The 22,403-nt window shown below is 38.6% G+C and overlaps 1 protein-coding gene across 2 annotated transcripts in view; it reads left to right on the top strand.

Annotated features, from left to right (window-relative positions):
• Positions 1–17,417, top strand: part of LEKR1 (leucine, glutamate and lysine rich 1) — a 221,366-nt gene extending 203,949 nt beyond the window's left edge. Inside the window, exon 13 of one of the 2 annotated variants that reach the window (XM_012510792.2) lies at positions 16,147–16,557. In XM_012510792.2, coding sequence (XP_012366246.2) covers positions 16,147–16,557 — 411 coding nt within the window. Of the gene's footprint in view, positions 1–16,146 lie in introns of both variants that reach the window. The other variant, XM_003256340.2, reaches the window with a different exon arrangement.
• The last annotated feature ends 4,986 nt before the right edge of the window (positions 17,418–22,403 follow it).

Consider the following 22,403-nt stretch of genomic DNA (forward strand, 5'->3'; position numbering starts at 1 on the left):
CTGGCAGAATACCAGGGGTTTACTCTCTAGCAAAACTGAATGAGAAAAGGCACTGAACCTGAGGACAAAAGAAATAAAGCAAGAGTATATTAAGTATGGAGACTTCCCAGTACCCTTCACACTCTCATGTTTCAGAACACAAGTAACCAGGCTTATGTATTAATAGCCATAAAAAAAGAAATTGGAAGAGCCCCCCCCCTCTGGAGAAATGAGCTGCCTCAAAAGATAAGAATAGCCTGGCAGAGTGGCTCACACCTGTAATCCCAGCACTTTGGGAGGCCAAGGCAGGCAGATCACATGAGGCCAGGGGTTTGAGACCAGCCTGGCCAACATGGTGAAACTCCATCTCTACTGAAAATACAAAAATTAGCCTGGTGTGGTGGTGCACATCTGCTACTTGGGAGGCTGAGGCACAAGAACCACTTGAACCCAGAAGGTAGAGGTTGCAGTAAGCAGAGATCACACCACTGCACTCCAGCCTGGGTAACAGCAAGACTCTGTCTCAAAAATAAATAAATAAAAAAGATAAGACCCATTGATACTGACAGTTGGGATATCCCAATGAAATGGCTATATCCATGTTCAATCTACCTACTTAGAAGGATATCAGCCAATAAACTGTATACAAGCGCACTGAGCTTAAGGTAACATTTTGGGGACCCATTTTTAAACACGAACAGCCAAGGATCACCAATTATTTGAGAAACATCTCTAATGTGAAGAACAGAAACAATAAGCAAAAAAGAACTTCACAGAGAAAAAATACAAAACAATACAGGGAGCAAAAGAGAGCTTAAAAATATATAATATCCTCAGAGAGAAAAGAGATGATATTGTATTCATTAAACATAAACAGCCGGCTATGAAAAAAGAAGAAGAGTGAATATTAAAATATAAGGACTGAAATTTTAAAAAAATCAATATTTGGGTTAGATGATAAAGATGTGAAATCTCCTAGAAAGTAGAAGAGAAAAGCAAAAAGATGGAGAAAAGAAAAGAAAATTTGAGGAAATAGGAACTAGAAGACAGTGCCTTCCAAATTCCAAAGGAAAATTATGCCCAGCCTAGAATTCTATATCCTGCCAAAACAATCCATCAAGTATCAAACACAGATATTTTCAGACTTAAGAGTTCTCAGGGGGTGGAGCCAAGATGGCCGAATAGGAACAGCTCCGGCCTCCAGCTCCCAGCCCCTGCGACACAGAAGACGGGTGATTTCTGCATTTCTGCTTGAGGTACCGGTTTCATCTCACTAGGGAGTGCCTAACAGTGGGTGCAGGACAGTCGGTGAAGCGCACTGTGCGCGAGCCGAAGCAGGGCGAGGCATTGCCTCACTCGGGAAGCGCAAGGGGTCAGGGAGTTCCCTTTCCTAGTCAAAGAAAGGGGAAGCAGACGGCACCTGGAATATCGGGTCAGTCCCATCCTAATACTGCGCTTTTCCAACGGGCCTGGAAAACGGCACACTAGGAGATTGTGTCCCGCACCTGGCTCGGAGGGTCCTATGCACACGGAGTCTCGCTAATTGCTAGCACAGCAGTCTGAGATCAAGCTGCAAGGCGGCAGCGAGGCTGGGGGAGGGGCGCCCGCCATTGCCCAGGCTTGCTTAGGTAAACAAAGCAGCCAGGAAGCTCGAACTGGGTGGAGCCCACCACAGCTCAAGGAGGCCTGCCTGCCTCTGTAGGCTCCACCTCTGGGGGCAGGGCACAGACAAACAAAAACTCTGCAAGAACTTCCACAGACTTAAATGTCCCTGTCTGACTGACAGCTTTGAAGAGAGTAGTGGTTCTCCCAGCACGCAGCTGGAGATCTGAGAACAGACAGACTGCCTCCTAAAGTGGGTCCCTCACCCCTGAGCAGCCTAACTGGGAGGCACCCCCCCAGTAGGGACAGACTGACACCTCATTCAACCAGGTACTTCTCTGAGACAAAACTTTCAGAGGAACTATCAGACAGCTGAATTTGTGGTCTCATGAAAATACACTGTTCTGCAGCCACCGCTGCTGACACCCAGCCAAACAGGGTCTGGAGTGCACCTCTAGTAAACTCCAACAGACCTGCAGCTGAGGGTCCTGTCTGGTAGAAGGAAAACTAACAAACAGAAAGGACATCCACACCAAAAACCCATCTGTACATCACCATCATCAAAGACAAAAAGTAGATAAAACCACAAAGATGGGGAAAAAACAGACCAAAAAACTGGAAACTCTAAAAAACAGAGCACCTCTCCTCCTCCAAAGGAACGCAGTTCCTCACCAGCAACGGAACAAAGCTGGATGGAGGATGACTTTGATGAGTTGAGAGAAGAAGGCTTCAGACGATCAAACTACTCTGAGCTACGAGAGGAAATTCAAAACAACAGCAAAGAAGTTAAAAACTTTGAAAAAAAATTAGAAGAATGGATAACTAGAATAACCAATGGAGAGAAGGGCTTCAAGGAGCTGATGGAGCTGAAAGCCAAGTTTCGAGAACTACGCGAAGATTGCAGAAGCCTCAGTAGCAGATGCGATCAACTGGAAGAAAGGGTATCGCTGATGGAAGATGAAATGAATGAAATGAAGAGAGAAGGGAAATTTAGAGAAAAAAGGATAAAAAGAAATGAACAAAGCCTCCAAGAAATTTGGGACTATGTGAAAAGACCAAACCTACGTCTGATTGGTGTACCTGAAAATGATGGGGAGAATGGAACCAAGTTGGAAAACACTCTGCAAGATATTATCCAGGAGAACTTCCCCAATCTAGCAAGGCAGGCCAGCATTCAGATTCAGGAAATACAGAGAACGCCACAAAGATACTCCTCGAGAAGGGCAACTCCAAGACACATTATTGTCAGATTCACCAAAGTTGAAATGAAAGAAAAAATGTTAAGGGCAGCCAGAGAGAAAGGTCGGGTTACCCACAAAGGGAAGCCCATCAGACTAACAGCTGATCTCTCAGCAGAAACTCTACAAGCCAGAAGAGAGTGGGGGCCGATATTCAACATTCTTAAAGAAAAGAATTTTCAACCCAGAATCTCCTATCCCGCCAAACTAAGCTTCATAAGTGAAGGAGAAATAAAACACTTTACAGACAAGCAAACGCTGAGTGATTTTGTCACCACCAGGCCTGCCCTAAAAGAGCTCCTGAAGGAAGCACTAAACATGGAAAGGAACAACCGGTACCAGCCACTGCAAAAACATGCCAAATTGTAAAGACCATCGAGACTAGGAAGAAACTATAGCAACTAACGAGCAAAATAACCAATTAACATCATAATGACAGGATCAGATTCACACACAACAATATTAACGTTAAATGTAAATGGGCTAAATGCTCCAATCAAAAGACACAGACTGGCAAACTGGATAAGGAGTCAGGACCCATCAGTGTGCTGTATTCAGGAAACCCATCTCACGTGCAGAGACACACATAGACTCAAAATAAAGGGATGGAGGAAGATCTATCAAGCAACTGGAAAACAAAAAAAGGCAGGGGTTGCAATCCTAGTCTCTGATAAAATAGACTTTAAACCAACAAAGATCAAAAGAGACAAAGAAGGCCATTACATAATGGTAAAGGGATCAATTCAACAAGAAGAGCTAACTATCCTAAATATATATGCACCCAACACAGGAGCACCCAGATTCATAAAGCAAGTCCTGAGTGACCTACGAAGGGACTTAAACTCCCACACAATAATAATGGGAGATTTTAACACCCCACTGTCAGCATTAGACAGATCAACGAGACAGAAAGTTAAGAAGGATATCCAGGAATTGAACTCAGCTCTACATAAAGTGGACCTAATAGACATCTACAGAACTCTCCACCCCAATCAACAGAATATACATTTTTTTCAGCACCACACCACACCTATTCCAAAATTGACCACATAGTTGGAAGTAAAGCTCTCCTCAGCAAATGTAAAAGAACAGAAATTATAACAAACTGTCTCTCAGACCACAGTGCAATCAAACTAGAACTCAGGATTAAGAAACTCACTCAAAACCGCTCTACTACATGGAAACTGAACAACCTGCTCCTGAATGACTATTGGGTACATAATGAAATGAAGGCAGAAATAAAGATGTTCTTTGAAACCAACGAGAACAAAGACACAACATATCAGAATCTCTGGGACACATTCAAAGCAGTGTGCAGAGGGAAATTTATAGCACTAGATGCCCACAAGAGAAAGCAGGAAAGATCCAAAATTGACTCCCTAACATCACAATTAAAAGAACTAGAAAAGCAAGAGCAAACACATTCAAAAGCTAGCAGAAGGCTAGAAATAACTAAAATCAGAGCAGAACTGAAGGAAATAGAGACACAAAAAACCCTTCAAAAAATTAATGAATCCAGGAGCTGGTGTTTTGAAAAGATCAACAAAATTGATGGACCGCTAGCAAGACTAATAAAGAAGAAAAGAGAGAAGAATCAAATAGATGCAATAAAAAACGAAAAAGGGGATATCACCACCGATCCCACAGAAATACAATCTACCATCAGAGAATACTACAAACACCTCTATGCAAATAAACTAGAAAATCTAGAAGAAATGGATAAATTCCTCGACAAATACACCCTCCCAAGACTAAACCAGGAAGAAGTTGAATCTCTGAATAGACCAATAACAGGTTCTGAAATTGTGGCAATAATCAATAGCTTACCAACCAAAAAGAGTCCAGGACCTGATGGATTCACAGCTGAATTCTACCAGAGGTACAAGGAGGAACTGGTACCATTCCTTCTGAAACTATTCCAATCGATAGAAAAAGAGGGAATCCTCCCTAACACATTTTATGAAGCCAGCATCGTCCTGATACCAAAACCTGGCAGAGACATAACCAAAAAAGAGAATTTCAGACCAATATCCTTGATGAACATTGATGCAAAAATCCTCAATAAAATACTGGCAAACCGAATCCAGCAGCACATCAAAAAGCTTATCCACCATGATCAAGTGGGCTTCATCCCTGGGATGCAAGGCTGGTTCAACATACGCAAATCAATAAATGTAATCCAGCATATAAACAGAACCAAAGACAAAAACCACATGATTATCTCAATAGATGCAGAAAAGGCCTTTGACAAAATTCAACAACCCTTCATGCTAAAAACTCCCAATAAATTAGGTATTGATGGGACGTATCTCAAAATAATAAGAGCTATCTACAACAAACCCACAGCCAATATCATACTGAATGGGCAAAAACTGGAAGCATTCCCTCTGAAAACTGGCACAAGACAGAGATGCCCTCTCTCACCGCTCCTATTCAACATAGTGCTGGAAGTTCTGGCCAGAGCAATCAGGCAGGAGAAGGAAATAAAAGATATTCAATTAGGAAAAGAGGAAGTCAAATTGTCCCTGTTTGCAGATGACATGATTGTATATCTAGAAAACCCCATTGTCTCAGCCCAAAATCTCCTTAAGCTGATTAGCAACTTCAGCGAAGTCTCAGGATACAAAATTAATGTACAAAAATCACAAGCATTCTTGTACACCAATAACAGACAAACAGAGAGCCAAATCATGAGTGAACTCCCATTCACAATTGCTTCAAAGAGAATAAAATACCTAGGAATCCAACTTACAAGGGATGTGAAGGACCTCTTCAAGGAGAACTACAAACCACTGCTCAATGAAATAAAAGAGGATACAAACAAATGGAAGAACATTCCATGCTCATGGGTTGGAAGAATCAATATCGTGAAAATGGCCATACTGCCCAAGGTAATTTATAGATTCAATGCCATCCCCATCAAGCTACCAATGACTTTCTTCACAGAATTGGAAAAAACTACTTTAAAGTTCATATGGAACCAAAAAAGAGCCCGCATCGCCAAGTCAATCCTAAGCCAAAAGAACAAAGCTGGAGGCATCACGCTACCTGACTTCAAACTATACTACAAGGCTACAGTAACCAAAACAGCATGGTACTGGTACCACAACAGAGACAGAGATCAATGGAACAGAACAGAGCCCTCAGAAATGATGCCGCATATCTACAACTATCTGATCTTTGACAAACCTGACAAAAACAAGAAATGGGGAAAGGATTCCTTATTTAATAAATGGTGCTGGGAAAACTGGCTAGCCGTATGTAGAAAGCTGCAACTGGATCCCTTCCTTACACCTTATACAAAAATTAATTCAAGATGGATTAAAGACTTATATGTTAGACCTAAAACCATTAAAATCCTACAAGAAAACCTAGGCAATACCATTCAGGACATAGGCGTGGGCAAGGACTTCATGTCTAAAACACCAAAAGCAATGGCAACAAAAGCCAAAATTGACAAATGGGATCTCATTAAACTAAAGAGCTTCTGCACAGCAAAAGAAACTATCATCAGAATGAACAGGCAACCTACAGAATGGGAGAAAATTTTTGCAACCTACTCATCTGACAAAGGGCTAATATCCAGAATCTACAATGAACTCAAACAAATTTACAAGAAAAAAACAAACAACCCCATCAAAAGTGGGCAGAGGACATGAACAGACACTTCTCAAAGAAGACATTTATGCAGCCAAAAAACACATGAAGAAATGCTCATCATCACTGGCCATCAGAGAAATGCAAATCAAAACCACAGTGAGATACCGTCTCACACCAGTTAGAATGGCCATCATTAAAAAATCAGGAAACAACAGGTGCTGGAGAGGATGTGGAGAAATAGGAACACTTTTACACTGTTGGTGGGACTGTAAACTAGTTCAACCATTGTGGAAGTCAGTGTGGCGATTCCTCAGGATCTCGAACTAGAAATACCATTTGACCCAGCCATCCCATTACTGGGTATATACCCAAAGGACTATAAATCATGCTGCTATAAAGACACATGCACACGTATGTTTATTGCGGCACTATTCACAATAGCAAAGAGTTGGAACCAACCCAAATGTCCAACAACGATAGACTGGATTAAGAAAATGTGGCACATATACACCATGGAATACTATGCAGCCATAAAAAATGATGAGTTCGTGTCCTTTGTAGGGACATGGATGAAACTGGAAAACATCATTCTCAGTAAACTATCGCAAGGACAAAAAACCAAACACCGCATGTTCTCTCTCATAGGTGGGAATTGAACAATGAGAACTCATGGACACAGGAAGGGGAACATCACACTCCGGGGACTGTTGTGGGGTGGGGGAGGGGGGAGGGACAGCATTAGGAGATACACCTAATGCTAAATGACGAGTTAATGGGTGCAGGAAATCAACATGGCACATGGATACATATGTAACAAACCTGCACATTGTGCACATGTACCCTAAAACCCTAAAGTATAATAAAAAAAAAAAAAAAGAAAAAAAAAGAGTTCTCAAAAATGTTACTACCCTGGCAGCCTTTTTCAGGAAGCTGTTAGAAGCTATATGACAGCACAATGATGGAATAAGTAATAAAGGAGAAAATATAGGAATCAGGAAATAAGGAATCCAACACAGGAGAGAGATGGAGGGAATCCCAGGATAATGGTGGGAAGAAATGCTAGGATTACAGCAGTGCATCAGATTGAAAGAACAACCAGACCAAAAGAATGGAAGGTTCTTAGAATGTTGAACAGAAGAATTGTGGGTTCTTAGAAGTATGTCTCCAAGAACAAAGAGAAGCTGATAGCTTACATGGGGTGTTTGAACATGTTGAGAGGATATTTACACTTCTGTAAGTTTGGTGAAAATTAATATCAACACCCAGAAAATGAAGCAGAAAAATTATGAGACAATAACTCTGGATGGAAGCTGTGCAAGGAAGAATATGTCATCATAGTACATAACATGGCCCAGATGTGCATATGTTTATATACTATAATCATATAAAGACGAATGTAGATTACGCTAAAAATTGTGACAGAAATATGAGGATAGGAGGAGGAGCAGCATCTGGTGAGAATTGGTATAGGAAGCTGAACCCTCATCTTCCATTCCATGCAGTCAATAGCTATGTTCCAAACTGAAAAACAAAGAGATAGAAGTATAATGATGTTATTTTGAAGTACTCAGGGTAACCATCAGAAGAAATAGTTTAAAGATCTGAAAATGGTTATTCCTGGGAGGCAGGACTTGGAAATGTGAAGAAATGCTTTTTTCATTGTGAGTTTTAGTATTATTTTACTTTTAGCTAAATGTAATCCATTAATTTTAAAAAATTAAAAATAATAGAAAGGAATAAAGTATAAAAACGACCTAGTAGAGAAGGTGGCAGAGACAAGAATAAAGGTCAAGCAAGGAATATTGAAGAAAAATCAGGAAAGTTACAAGTAAAACAAAAGCAACAGAATATAAACCTTAATGAAATTTTCTTTTCAGATTATGAGAAATGAAAAAATTAAGACAAAGCAGATTCTAGCTTAAACTTTAGTAACACTAAAGTACACTTCTGTTTATTCCCCTAGTCTAAGTGCAAGGAGAACCCCTCCATGAAGCCACAAAATCCCAGAGGCAAAATTAGCTATACACCTGTGTGCCTATTGCAGTTGCTTATTTATGCATTCATTTAACAGGTAAAGAGTTTTGTTGTTTTCATAGATGCTAAGAAAAAAATTAATCAGGGTAAAAGGGATACTTTCTGAAGGAGAGGTGCTATATTAGATGGGGTGGTAAGAGGACTCTGAGGAAATAATGAGGCAAAGAACATTCCAGGGAAAAAACACTCCAGGCAAAGGTAATAGAAAGACCCTTCAGCAAGGAGCATACTGGGAACCTTAAAGAAGCCACAAGGAAGTCAGCAAGCACTGCTGGAGCTTAGTAAGCAAGGATAGTGATAGAAACCAAGGTTGAAGGGCCAGTTCATGTGGAGTCTTTGTAGGCTATGATAAGGTCTTTGGATACTTTGCTAAGTGTGATAGAAAGCCGCCTAGGAATTTTGAACAAGGAATTGACATGATCTGACTTATTTTTAGAGGATAATTGACTTCTGTGTAGAAATATGTTGAAGAGGGCAAAAAAGAGAGCAAGGCTGTGAAGGAGGTGACCAATCACCAGATTTGGATATATTTTAGGGGTGAAGGCAATAGAGGTCGCTGATTGATTGGATGATGTGAAAGCATAAAAAGGAGTCAAGGATAACTCCAAAGCTTGGAAGCTCAGCAACTGAGAGAGGGCTGAGATGGGAAATGCTAGAAAAGAAATACAACTGGGGAGGGATATCAAGAATTTTATTTGGGACATGTTGATCTTAATATGCCTGTTAGATGCCCAAGTGGAGATGTTGACTAGGCAATATGTCCACAGGGAAGGCAAGCTGGAGATGTCAATTTTGGACAATTCCACATGTAGCTGATACTTAACCCTTGGGACTGAATGAGATCACCCAGAGGATGAGGTAATAGAGAAAGGGTTGAGAACAGGCACTCTTAACTTTTAGAAGCTGGGAAGAGGAGTAGAATCTAGCAATGGTGACAGAAAAGGAACTTCTGGTGAGGTAGGAAGAAAACCGGAAGAGAACACTATCAAGGACTCTAAAGAAAGACTGTATTTAAAGAAGGGTATATGCAATATAGACAGGCCCACAGTCCCTTATCTGAAAACTTTGGGCTCAGATATAAAATTATTTTGAATTTTAGAAAGTTAGTAAGTACAGTATGTCCTCATAGATGTAGGGCAGCCCCCCCATGCAATGACATTAATACTTCTGCAGTGAAACATCTGAATGTTCACACGAAATGGAATAAAGACTGTAATTAACCGCCTATCAGTTCAGTCAGATTTTATCACTAACTGTAATGAGCTACAGCATTTTTTCTTTTCAGAGCTTTTGGATGTCAAAAGTAAGGCTAAATGACTATAGATCTGTATTGGCTTTCATTAAAACAGCTGTTTTTATTGTTTATTGCCTGACAATCTCCTAGCATCTTGAATCTGTTTTGTTTAAAAAACAAAGGAAAGTACATGTGTATCTCTACAGGGCTACCAAGATGATAGGAAAAAATCAAGGATTTGCCTCCTATTAACAGTGGTTACCTTAAAAGTGTAAGAAGAGATAGACAGGGTTTACTTCTTACATACTTTTTAAAAATATTGGCATCATGGATTATTTTAACATTTTGGTGTTTTGAAAATATGTTTCCAATGTAAACTCTATTTTAAAAAAAGAAAGAAAGAAATTCCGTTTACATAAGAAAGTTTAGGCAAGGTGTGGTGGCTCACGCCTATAACCCAGCATTTTGGGAGCTCAAGGTGGGAGGATTGCTTGAGCTTGGAGTTCAAGACCAGCCTGGGAAACATAGGGAGACCCTGTCTCTACAGAAAATAAAAAATTAGCTGGGCATGGTGGCACACGCCTGTAGTCCCACCTGCTTGGGAAGCTGAGGAAGGAGGACTGCTTGAGCCTGGGGGATTGAGGCTATAATGAGCCATGATCGTGCTTCTGTACTTGAGCCTGGGCAACAACCTGAAACCTTGTCTCAAAAAACGAAAAGAAAAAAGTTTATTAACAAATCTAGCAAAGACGGATTTATGTAAACTCTAAGATTAAATTTTAATAATACATGGTATTTGCAAGCACAAATAGTTTATTTGCAAGAGGGACTTGCTTAGTTTTAGGGTAAGCATTTATTACATTTGCATGTTAATCAGTATACAGAATATGGCACACACTTCTCTGGTAATCCCATCTATGAGAATGGAGAAGCCAAAGTACCAGCAAGTAAATTACCAAAAAGTAGTTCTCAGTTTGGGGACATAATAAAATTAGAATATTTACATCTTTTTTAAAGAGTAAGAGGGTAAAGGGAGGTTCTCCAACCTCCAGCAGGAAACATGGGGAGGATCAGGAAAGCTTTTAGGGACAGGACTATACCTAGGCTTGGTTGGCAGGGAGGATGAGTGAACTGAGAACCGGAGAACCTTAGCCTTGGGCCATGGGGCAGAAGGGGGCTCAGACTGGGAGTCTCTGTGGTGAGGAAAATACCAGAAAGTTGACAGAATGAGAAGATATATTGAGAAATTTTTGTATATTTAATTAGTGCTAGTTAAATTTTGTATGTTTCATTAGTGCTAATTAAATCTAAATTAAGTTGGATTATTGACTTAGAAAAGTAAATGTTGAATACTTTGTCATCATGGCTCTTCCTCTCTGTCCTGAAAATCTGCCTCTGAAGCATATCAGTCTGAGGGATTATTGCCCTCTGTTGCTACAACTTTTGTTGGATATGTCTACTGCAGTTGGTTTTATTATGTTTGTAAGCAGGGAAATATAATTTTGAAAACAACCAGGTTGACATCCGTCTTACTTGTTTCCTGGAAATCTTTTCAGATTCTCATTCTTGTCTTACCAAAAGGCCATTTCCACTAATTTTGGGCAGTGTTTTGGACTGATCAGATTAGTTGAACAGAAGCCTAGAAGCCTTTGAATGGAAGCTGGGAACATCCTTTGCTAACTCCCACTCATCTTTCTGGTTTCCACACTTTTCCACAGAATTTCCTTTTACCTCAGCTCTCCACCCACCTGGCCAACCACCCACTCACCTTGGGATATATCCAGTTAAGGCTGGTGGAAACTGTAATCTGATCATTCCATGACTGATTCAGATCTTACTGGGTCTAAAGCATGAACAAAGCCATCTATCTGTGATTGTTCTTCACTGAGGAGGACTTGCTTTCCTGGCATGTTCCCCCCAAAATTGTGCCAAATAAAGCTGATTCCCATTGCAGATGGGAGTCTTACCTTCAGAACAATCAAGTTACACAGTAAAGCCTTCTCTCCCTTCTTCCACTGTTTTTGGAATTGAAAGCAACCCAGCTGTCTCTAAGAATAAAAAGGAAAACAAATATAAAAATAAACCACTCTTACATTGCAAGGAGTAGGGGAAATTGGCTACTTTTTAATATTAGAAATTTCAAACATATGGTGAACTAATTTATATTTTCATTTTGACATTTTTCTTCTTGGGGAGGGCAATTAAGCCACATTTTAAGCCCATTCAAAGTGGGCTTATTCTGAAAATGTTGTAGTGATATCTATGGATCATGCTTACCACCAATCAGCAGAACTTAAGGATGCAGGAATGCCTAGTTCTCCCCTGCCTAGACCACCTGACCCAAGGACACTTGAGATAAGGACTTCCTCCATGAAAACTTGGGGCTCCTACTGTCCTCCCTGGCTCCCATCTTGCTCAACTTCAGGCTGTTTTCCACAAAGCTGGCAAAGGGATCTTCCTTTCATGCAGATTTGATCATGCCAGCCATCTGCTTGAAATAAACTTTCAATGACTCCATGTGAGCCTCAGAATTAAGTCAAAACCCTAGTATTAGCACACTAATAAATTTTCCTTGATCTGACCCTGCTCACTCTTCCCTGTATCAGTCCTGGTCTCTCCTCCCTGTGTGCACCTGCCTGAGTCATATTAAGCCATATTTCATCCCAAGGTGTGCCTCTCCTTCTCTCACTGCCCACTCTGCCTTGAAAACCTCATTGCCCCTTCTTCACCTGGCTCATGCCTTCCTTTCCATTTTGACTTCCAGTCTAGTTACAATCCAATGATTCTATTTTTGCCATGTTAAAATATGGCCAAAGATAATTTTATCTAAAACATAGAATACTATGCATGATTTTCAGTCTTACTGAACATATTTCATCTTGCACATTTGTCCTTGTTGCTCAGTGAAAACACATTAAAATTCTGCAACAATCCAACCTTCATCTTGACTAAATTGCTGAAAACTAACCACCAGCAGATGATTCTTTTCACGTATGATGGAATTTTCCACTAATGTGTCTACTTACTCTAGGCACATCCACATATCCTCTAGTCATGCCTTATCAGACTACACCCCTGAAATAGCAATCTCCTATATTTCCATTGTTTTATTTTCATTTTTTAATCCCATAATTGAATAGATTATAAATCTGAATTGCCTATTGAACAAAACAGAGTTATAATCTCAATTTTAGAGGAGGAGGTAATGGTGGCAGATGATATGAAGATATTGTGAGGTTCACCTAACATTTCATAATGTTTTGGCACAGAAAAGAAGTATCAATTTTGGATCCTATTTTCAATTCAGGGGTCCTCCTGGTTTGGGAACTAATAGAAGAAAGAGAATTAATCCTTTGTCTTGCAAGCTAATAACCTGAAGAAAGATGAGTTGCAGAGCAGTGGGCCCCAGACAGTCAGCAGCTCTTCCCCTACCGCGCTGGCTGGCCCCATTCACTTACTTTGGAATATGTCTAGTCAGTGTTCGTGGAAACTGTGTAATCTAATCCTTCCATGACTGATTCAGACTTCACTGGGTATAAAGCATGGGTACACAGTTCAGCTTGGAGTCTGCCAGGACTTTGCTCCCATTGAACTTGCTATGAGGACATCTTTTGGCTCACTCTACCTTTTCGTGTTCTCCTTAGTGGAATGTCACTTGCCTGAAATAGCTTTTATGTGACTTGCTTTTTGGTTGTTTTCTCCAGATCATTACTCCTTTCCTTTGAGACTTGAATTTAATCTTAGTAAATTGATTAAATGTTATTTTTAATTGAATTGATTTAATTTAATTGATTGAATTTTATTTTTCTTATAAGGAGAGCTCTTGTCATCACATCCTCCATCGCTTTATGATTCCATATTGTTGTGCCTGTTATTCATGTCAGTGATATGTTGGCCTCATTTTTCATTACTTTTTTTTCTTTCACATATTCAAATAAAATTAACTCTTTCACATTGCTTCCTTAATTAGTGATATTTTTATACTAATTTATTGAAAACCAAGCCACTTGATATGGTTTGGATCTGTGTCCTCACCCAAATCTCATGTCAAATTGTAATGCCCAGTGTTGGAGGTGGGGCCTGGTGGGAGGTGTTGGATCATAGGGTAGTTTCTCATGAATGGTTTAGCACTATCCTGTTGGTGCTGTTCTTGTGATACTGAATGAGTTCTCATGAGATCTGGTTGTTTAAAGTGTGTAGCGCCTGCCCCCAACTCTCTTGCTCCTGCTCCCGCCATGTAAGATGCATCACTATCCCTTTGCCTTCCACCATGACTAAAAGCTTCCTGAGGCCTCCCTAGAAGCAGAAGTTGCTAAGCTTCCTGTACAGGCTGCAGAATCATCAGCCAATTAAATCTCTTTTCTTTATAAATTGCCCAGTCTCAGGTATTTCTTTATAGCAATGAAAGAATGGACTAATACACCACTTTAATAACTCCAACACGTTGCCAGCTTACTCTACTAGTAAACAAAAAATATAATGGATTGGGTCTTTCCCCGACTTTAAAAGAAACTTTGATTAATAGAACTTAGAAAACCTGGGCAAAACCGGATGAAAATGTCCTGCTGGTTTTTTTTGTTTTGTTTGTTTTGTTTTTTCAGTATCCTGGGAACAAAATGGTCCCTGCATGTTTGACGTAATGAATTAGACAACTAATTTAGGCATAGGCAGCATGGAGCAGGCCTCTGAAGGTGAGCAGGGCTCTACTACTTCAGAGTGGAGTTACTCTCAGCAAGTTACGTAACAGCGTGAGCTTCAGTGTCTTTATTCGTCAGTATAATTGTTGGGAGCAGGAAATAAGATGACACCTAACATGGAACCTTGTTAATCTTCCTCTCTAGTCCCTCCTCCCCTGCCTTTTCCACAACTGTTTCCGCTAGAGTTAATGAGAACTAGGTGATAAAGCCACAAACACCATCCTTGCTCTCTCCAGTTCCTCCAAAAAATAAAAATAACTGGAAGCAAGTAATTAACGCATGATTTTTTTTAAAATGTGTGTCATGTAGTAAATAAATCATATATGTAAATGATGAGTATTGTTTGACCCAGGAATGCAGCTTTTATAGCAAATTACTGTGCAATTGGCTAATCTGGAATTGCACCATATTTTTCCATTTTGATTACCAGATTTGGAATTGAATAGAGTTCTGTCTATAATCATGAGAAACTCAAAAACAGGAAGATACTACTTTCCCTGGTGCTTTGTTATTTAGTTCTACTGACAGCAGATTAGTCAGTCAACCCTTAGGGAGGATGTTTTCCACTAAGAAGCAGACTTGGGAATGCCTTGGCTGTTTTTACAAACAAGCTAACCCAATGGAAATTCATTTTTGAGTTGATGAATCCTATAGCACACTCATTTTACTTGTGTTTACTTACTAGGATACTGCTTTGAATTATTTACTTTTCAACCTCATTTTTGACATCATAAAGACATGAATGTCAGGACACTGGGGAGATCCAAGACTTAATTCTTACCATGGACTTGAAATAATTTGATGAATTCCATAGACGAAACATAGGTAACACCTCAACTAGAAATGCAGAATTCAGAATTTCAAAGAGACTTAATTATCTCTAGTCCAGTTACACATTTGAAGCTTAAATTTGCTTCAGTACCTCCCTGTCAAGTGAGATTCAACCCTTCAGTGTCCTCCAGATAGATCTATTAAAAAGTTCTTCCTTATTTTAATCCCTACAGCTTTCACCTTGGGTCTAGATTCTATTATGGACATAAAAGGCAGTTCTGCTGAAACCTACGAAGGTACAAACTTCTTGAGGGCAGGGACTGTATTCACTACAGCTTCTATTAACTTGGTAAATGATTGCTGAATGAATGGAATTAATAGCAGGAGATCCTTTCTATTTTGGGTATTATCTTACAGAATGGCAAATGAGGATCTTATTTAAGTTCCACTGAGAAAGCATCATATGAGAACTGATTTTATTGTTTCAACTCTATAGCTGATTTTTTATTCTTTCAATCTTATACTTCAAGCACTTTTACCTGTTTATGTTATTATAGTATACCTTTACTGTAAAAGAATATATTTAATGACTCTACAGCTGTTAACTATTGAGTATTACATGTGCAGAGCATACTGTCTGCGACTTGAGGCAGAGAAGTTGAAACCCCACTGAAGTTAGGTATTAGAAGTCCTGGGTTCTAACACCAGCCGCACCACTAACATCTGAGTAACCCTGGACAGGTCACTCAATCTCTGCAGTTCTTGACTCCTCATCTGCAAACTGCAAGGGTTGAACCATATACTTTCTTCAACTTCTTTCCACCATCACAGATTATTTCTGTTCTTGACTTGTCTGTCCCATGAGGTAGAGTGTCAACGAATACAGACCTCTGATTTCCAGTTCAGTTCTCAAATTGTATTGTCAGTAACTATCTACTTATGTACATTGTTTAAAGCTAAGTCTGCTTTCTTTTCCCCTCTCTCTTTTCAGAATACTTTTCTTCAGGAGACAGTGCGTAGAGAATGTGAAGAACGCTTTGAACTGACAGAGGCTTTGAGTCAAGCCAGAGAACAGCTCCTGGAGCTCAGTAAGCTTCGTGGAAGTTTACCATTCTCACCGTGTTCCCTCAGCAAGGGCAGCCTAACCTCCCCTGCTGCAGCAATCAGTAATCATGGAGAGAGAAGCCTTGCAAGACTGAACTCTGAAAAACGAATCCAAATTCCCAGCCTGCGTGGGGTGTCAAAACCCACCACTTTCCCAACCTCAGATAAGCCTAAAAGGGTTAGCTCAGGCTTGCCCATTCTCCCCCAGCCACATCCTCCCAGGGGTGGAGCATCTTCAGCAAATGAGACTAGACAGAGACTGGCTGCCATGCTTAGGAGAAGGCGGAGTCAGCAATGATCCAAAATGAGGAGCAGGAAGCTCCCCACAGCGTGCACGCTCTTTCAGAGAGTGCCAGGAATTCACTGTAACTGAGAATGACAAAGATAAAATTATTTTCACAGATCAGGAAGGCATACCTACAGATATATTTAACAAAAGACTGTAAAAAGCTGGAAAATTGTGAAGCCTTATTTTTCAAGAGGGTTTTGATAGACTAACAGATCATTAAGTTGTTGGTATTCCAGAGGTTTGATTTCTATATTTATGTTGGAATGTGCTCTATGAATATAGCCTTTTAGAGATCACAGGTAAAATTTTTCACCCATAGCATTTTTCCATTTCTTGTGCCACTACAGGCAGATATATTTCCACAAAAAAATAGATTGTTTGAGTTTTGTTGGTATGTGTTCATTTGTTTGTTGAGCTGAATAGTTTAAATCGATGTAATAAGTATTCCAAACAGAAAAAAAAAGTACTTATCTAATTAAAATTAGATAATCTCCAAAATGCTTAGTTCAGGTAGTTTCAGAGCTCATCAACATAATCAAAAGCGTCTTTTCCTCACCTTACAATCTCATTGGTTAATCTAATTTCTCTTTAGGCTAGCACAGAGTTAATGATAGATAACCTTCAGGAAAACAATCTTCTCTGAGTGGCTGGGGACCTTCTAGAAAAAGAGATGGTAATGTCAATTCAAGGAAATGGTAGTTTATTTCTCAAATTATATAGATTATTTTAGTAAACAAAGAACCTGACCATATTGATAGATATTTTCTACAATGAGTGCTTTTTGGTACTCAGAGTTAGGTCTTTATTTGACCTTGTACTCTCGAACCATTGGGAAAAGAACTAATTCAAGACAGTTTAATAAAGTTATACAGAGCTAATTTGGGATTCAAATTTTATTACCCCTGAAAATGGGTAACTGGTTAACGTGTTTTCTATTTTCAGAGTGAAAAAGTAAAACCAGAAGCCAAATCATCTATTTTATTTTAAACCTGCAGGCACTTCCTGTTTCTTAAAACACAACTCTTTGCCTTAGTCTAGTGTTCATCTATGTTTTTCTCCATCTAATAGAAGTGTATTTTCCTTCAAAAACTAACTTTACTTAAATACTCCATCTGACTGTATGATGAACATCCAGCCTTCCTATTCCCATATTAGAATAATAGTAACACATTTAAAACATGCTACATAAAATTCTCTGCTATTTGACCATCTTATTAATCAGAGAATTCAGAGGTATTTGGGATCCCTTCCATGTGCAAAAGATGTAAAGTTACTAAACAGAATCAAATTTATTTCCAGTCTTCCAAAAGATTAGTCTACTCTATTAATAGAATATCTTAACCTCAAAAAAATTCCACATTAGGTCCACTGATTTGCCTGACTAGTTTAAGTATGGCCTCTTGTGTTAAGAGTTGAATGCTTACTTTCATTTTGCAGAGACTGGCATCCCTTGTAATGGCCTTTGACAAGAGAGCACAACATCATTGAAGAATGGCACTGGGTGGATCTTAGAAGTCACCCCAACTGTAATTTTACGGATAAGGAAGAGATGCCCAAAGAGAATGTGACTTGGCTAAAGTAGTACAGCTAGTTAGTAACAACTAGAACCAGAACCACAATCACCTGACCCAAGACTTTCCACCTCACTGGAGCTTCCCAAGCCTCCATCATGACCTTTGTCAATAGCACCTACACTATATGTAGTTTATATTTTTCCTTAAATGCACTTACTTTTTAACTGGAAATTTATGTAAAAAGTAAATTTGACTCAAGGAGAAGTAGCTATAATGAGTTTAATTCACTGTTTTTTTCTTATACACTTTGAAATAAATGTGTATCTAAGAAATGTTGGCTGGGCACGGTGGCTCCATGCTTATAATCCCAGCACTTAGAAAGACCAAGACGGGAGGATTGCTTGAGCCCAGGAGTTGGAGATCAGCCTGGGCAACATAAGGAGACCTTGTCTCTACAACAAATAATAATGAAAATTAGCCAGGCATAGTGGTGCTTGCCTGTAGTCCTAGCCACTTGGGAGGGTAAGCTGGGAGGATCCCTGGAGCCCAGGAGGTCAAGTGTGTAGTGAGCCATGATTGTGCCACTGCCATCCAGCCTGGGCAACAGAGTGAGACCCTATCTCAAAACAACAACAACAACAAAAAGTGTTAGTCGGTGCACCCTCTAAAATCATCTTGTATAATGCCAACAGGTGACCACTGCACTGGACCTTAGGGTCTCTGATCTGTTGTTTGCATGTTTAAATTATGAGTACTCATGACATAAGGAAAATGGCAAAATCTAGTGAAAACTTTAGTGAAAGCACAAGAGATTATTGTGTGCAACAGTCTCTGTTATAGGGTTATACATGCTTTTTAGAGTCTTGCAATTTCAGCTCATGGAGATACAGTGGGTCTGTATCTTCAGGAACCATGGGGATAAAGTAGGTTTCTTCATTTTTTCTAAATTATGAACATATTTAGATTTGTAAAGTCACACATAAGCTTTTCTAATGGTGATGTAAACTATTACTGCAAAACCTGATTTCTCAGCTTGCTATTACATTTTTGCCTCATGAGTATTTCTGTAAATAATCACTCTGAGAATAGAATCATGATCTGCAATGAGGTTGTATTATACTCCACAAATATATCAGAGAAGTAATTCCATGAATAAACAGAAAGGTCATATTAACATTTATTTCAACCTAGACCATTTGAATGGTGAAGACTAAGCTATGTTGCCGTTAAAGAAAGACATCTTTAACAACAAAAAAAATAGCATTATAGTATGTAACCTACAGATTAGGAACACATTCAAACTTTTCTTGATTTTCTCATTGATAAATAAGTTCCAGGCATGAGACAGTTATAAGGAATCTTAGGAAAGTAGTGAGTAGGATGAAAAAATAAGGCTCCAAATGCATATAATGGATATTTAGTCTAATACTTTTAATTTCTCCATGGAATGATGTTTGCCATGACTTGCCATGGAAGGATTTATAGGTGTTAAGGGAAAAGATATCAAAGAAAATATTCCTTAGAGAAGTATAACCCTCTGGTTTTCTTCTTAAACTGGTATTCATGGACAAAGATGGTGAATTCTTCTAAGTTAACATAGAATTCTCAAACGATTTTTAGAAGTCTTATTGAATTAAATTACTATATTTGTAGTTGGTCAGAACTACTTAAAAGTCACATTTTCTAGTAAGGGAATTGACTGAAAGAGACATTAACACAAAATTATATAAGACTAAGATATTTTAATGTTCTGTTAGTCTGAAAGTTTTTGTCATATTTAAGATCAATTATTGCTAATTTATTTGATTATGGAGCTAGCTTTCTCAAGTTTTATCTTTTTAAATTCTTATGACTCTTACACTATTGCACTAATAGATCAACCTAGTATCCTAAAAGAGGTAACACACTACAGCTGAAAATGTTTAACCATTGCGTTGTGGTTTATGGAGCACAGGAAATCAATTTGGTATGTGCTCAAAATTTACAAATGCTATCGTGACTATAGATTATTAACCTTTTCTATTTTCATGTTTTAGGAAAATAATGTAGACCATCTCTTGCAAAGGACACCTTTAATGGTCCCCAAATCATGATAGACAATTATGGTATCATTGCAAGGGTGGTATCAATGGTATTTTGAGGAAGAATTTGACTTTTGTGCTTGAAAATATTAACCCTGTGTAATAACACGTTGTGAAGCCAATACTATTGTGTTACATTTTTAGAATATTAAATATAAATTATATCATCTTTCTATATTCTGAATTTTACATATAGAATTTTCTTAAGAACATAATAGGTGAATCTGGGATACACTTTTCTATGACAATATTTACCATGATCTAGTAAGTCAAAAGATATCCCTCTGTTCCAACATTTATATAGCATAGTGCTTTATATTCATTAGGCAAAAAAATTTACTAAACATCCCTTACTCCATAAGAAACTATGTGAGAATACTGAGTCACAGTGATTAAGTAATTTGCCCAAAATAATAATAGATTAATAAATAATTTTAAACTTCTGCAGTTTCTGAACATCTTGATCCATAGATTAATACTGAATCTGTATTATTCATTCACTCATTTCTTCAACAGACACGAGGAACTGAAAAAGCACTGTGAGAGCTACAAAGAAAATTAAGGCATCATACAGATTCCCAGGAATTATACAGTATGAGGGCAGGGAGAGAGCATATATAGAAATTAGAATATACAGCAGAGGGTATTGGGTAAAAACAGAATTGACAGCAAGGTGTTATGTGAATTCACCTTTTTGCTAGAAGAATCGGGGAATACTTTAAGCAAGAATTGGCATTTACAATGGATCTTGAAGAATAGATAGGATTTATGGAAGAAGGTATACGAGGTAGAAGAAATATATAAAAAGAGTCATAAATTCTGTTTGTGGGAAATGTAGAAAACATTTGGTGAAGGGAAGTAGTGGGAACCTGAAAAAAGTAGGTTGACCTCATTGCATGAAGATGTTGAATAAGGACCTACTGCAGGCTTTCAACTAGAAGTGACATAGTGTGCATTGTTGAAATTTGGAAACATTGCTTTAGCAGGGGTGTATTGGAGTAATTATGAGATGGAAAGGCTGGAGATGGGACACTAGTTGGTGGACTAATACAGTAGTTCAGGCAAGAGTTAATGAAATTCTGAATAAAGATATTGATATTGGGGATAAACAAGAGGCAACTGATTCAAATTCTATTCAGAGAAGGGAAAGGATTTGTTCCCTGTTAAATGCTATTTAAAACCACTACCAGCCATTGCCGCCTTAGCAGGGGTGCGTTTTATGAGATTGGCTCCAATTAAAGGATCAGTCCCTATTTAAGAATATTACAGCTTCTCTGAAACATGTGAAATAATAGAAACTACATTTTTATTTAGGCAACAAATGACCCCACAGACTCCGTATTCATTTTAAAAATCTCCTTTAAGTTAAAGGAAAATACTTAGGACATTTAATCTCAATAAATGTCCTAAGAATTATGGAGAAAGACTGGAAATTGACCTTAAAAAGAAATAACTATCTTGGCTTAAAGAATGCAAAGTACAACTAAATGGGAAGCTTCGGGAGTAACACAGCACAATAAAACTTCTTTTTATTTCAATAACCATTTATGAGGGAAAATAAAGAAGACAGCAGCTAACATAAAAATAAAAGTTCTCTTAAAAATTTATAATTTTATAGTTCTGAAGGGCCTGATGTATCACCTGGTCCAAATCTGTAATTTTACTGTAGACAATAGGCCCTCAGATGGCCCTATCTAGCCACTTAGTGACTAGAATCTGATTTTTAATAAGATCCTTAGGTGATTCGTATACTCGCTGAAGTTTAAAAAGCACTGCTTATGATGTTACCACTGGCCCTGGCATATTCCACTTTTAAGAGCTGTGTATTAGTATTGAACAGAAATAGCCTTGCTGTACTCAGTTCCCTTATGTTTAACTGAAACCTGTGGTACACTGAGACCCACCCCCATATAATGAACTGTTTAACACTCTGACTCCTAGCACATGCAAATTCTACTTCTTTACCCACTGACTGTGAATCTGTAACTCTCCAGGGAAAACTAGTGCATTAAAGAAAATCAATATTCATTCATAAAAACTTTAAATATTTTATACCAACACCCAAAGCCCTGAGTCTGTAAAGAACTTACTGTTTAAAAAAAAGTTATTAAAAAAATCCAATAGAAACATTTTGGTTTTGATCATAAGCAACTGAATAATCGTAAAATCTAATCTCCTAACAGCATGTGTTTGGAGATCTGATTCCCAAAAGAAAACTGGTAATGCTGGTTGTCTTTTGAGGCTTGTGAGACATAGAATG

This window comes from Nomascus leucogenys, chromosome 11 (genome assembly GCF_006542625.1).
Source record: "Nomascus leucogenys isolate Asia chromosome 11, Asia_NLE_v1, whole genome shotgun sequence".
NCBI lineage: Eukaryota > Metazoa > Chordata > Mammalia > Primates > Hylobatidae > Nomascus > Nomascus leucogenys.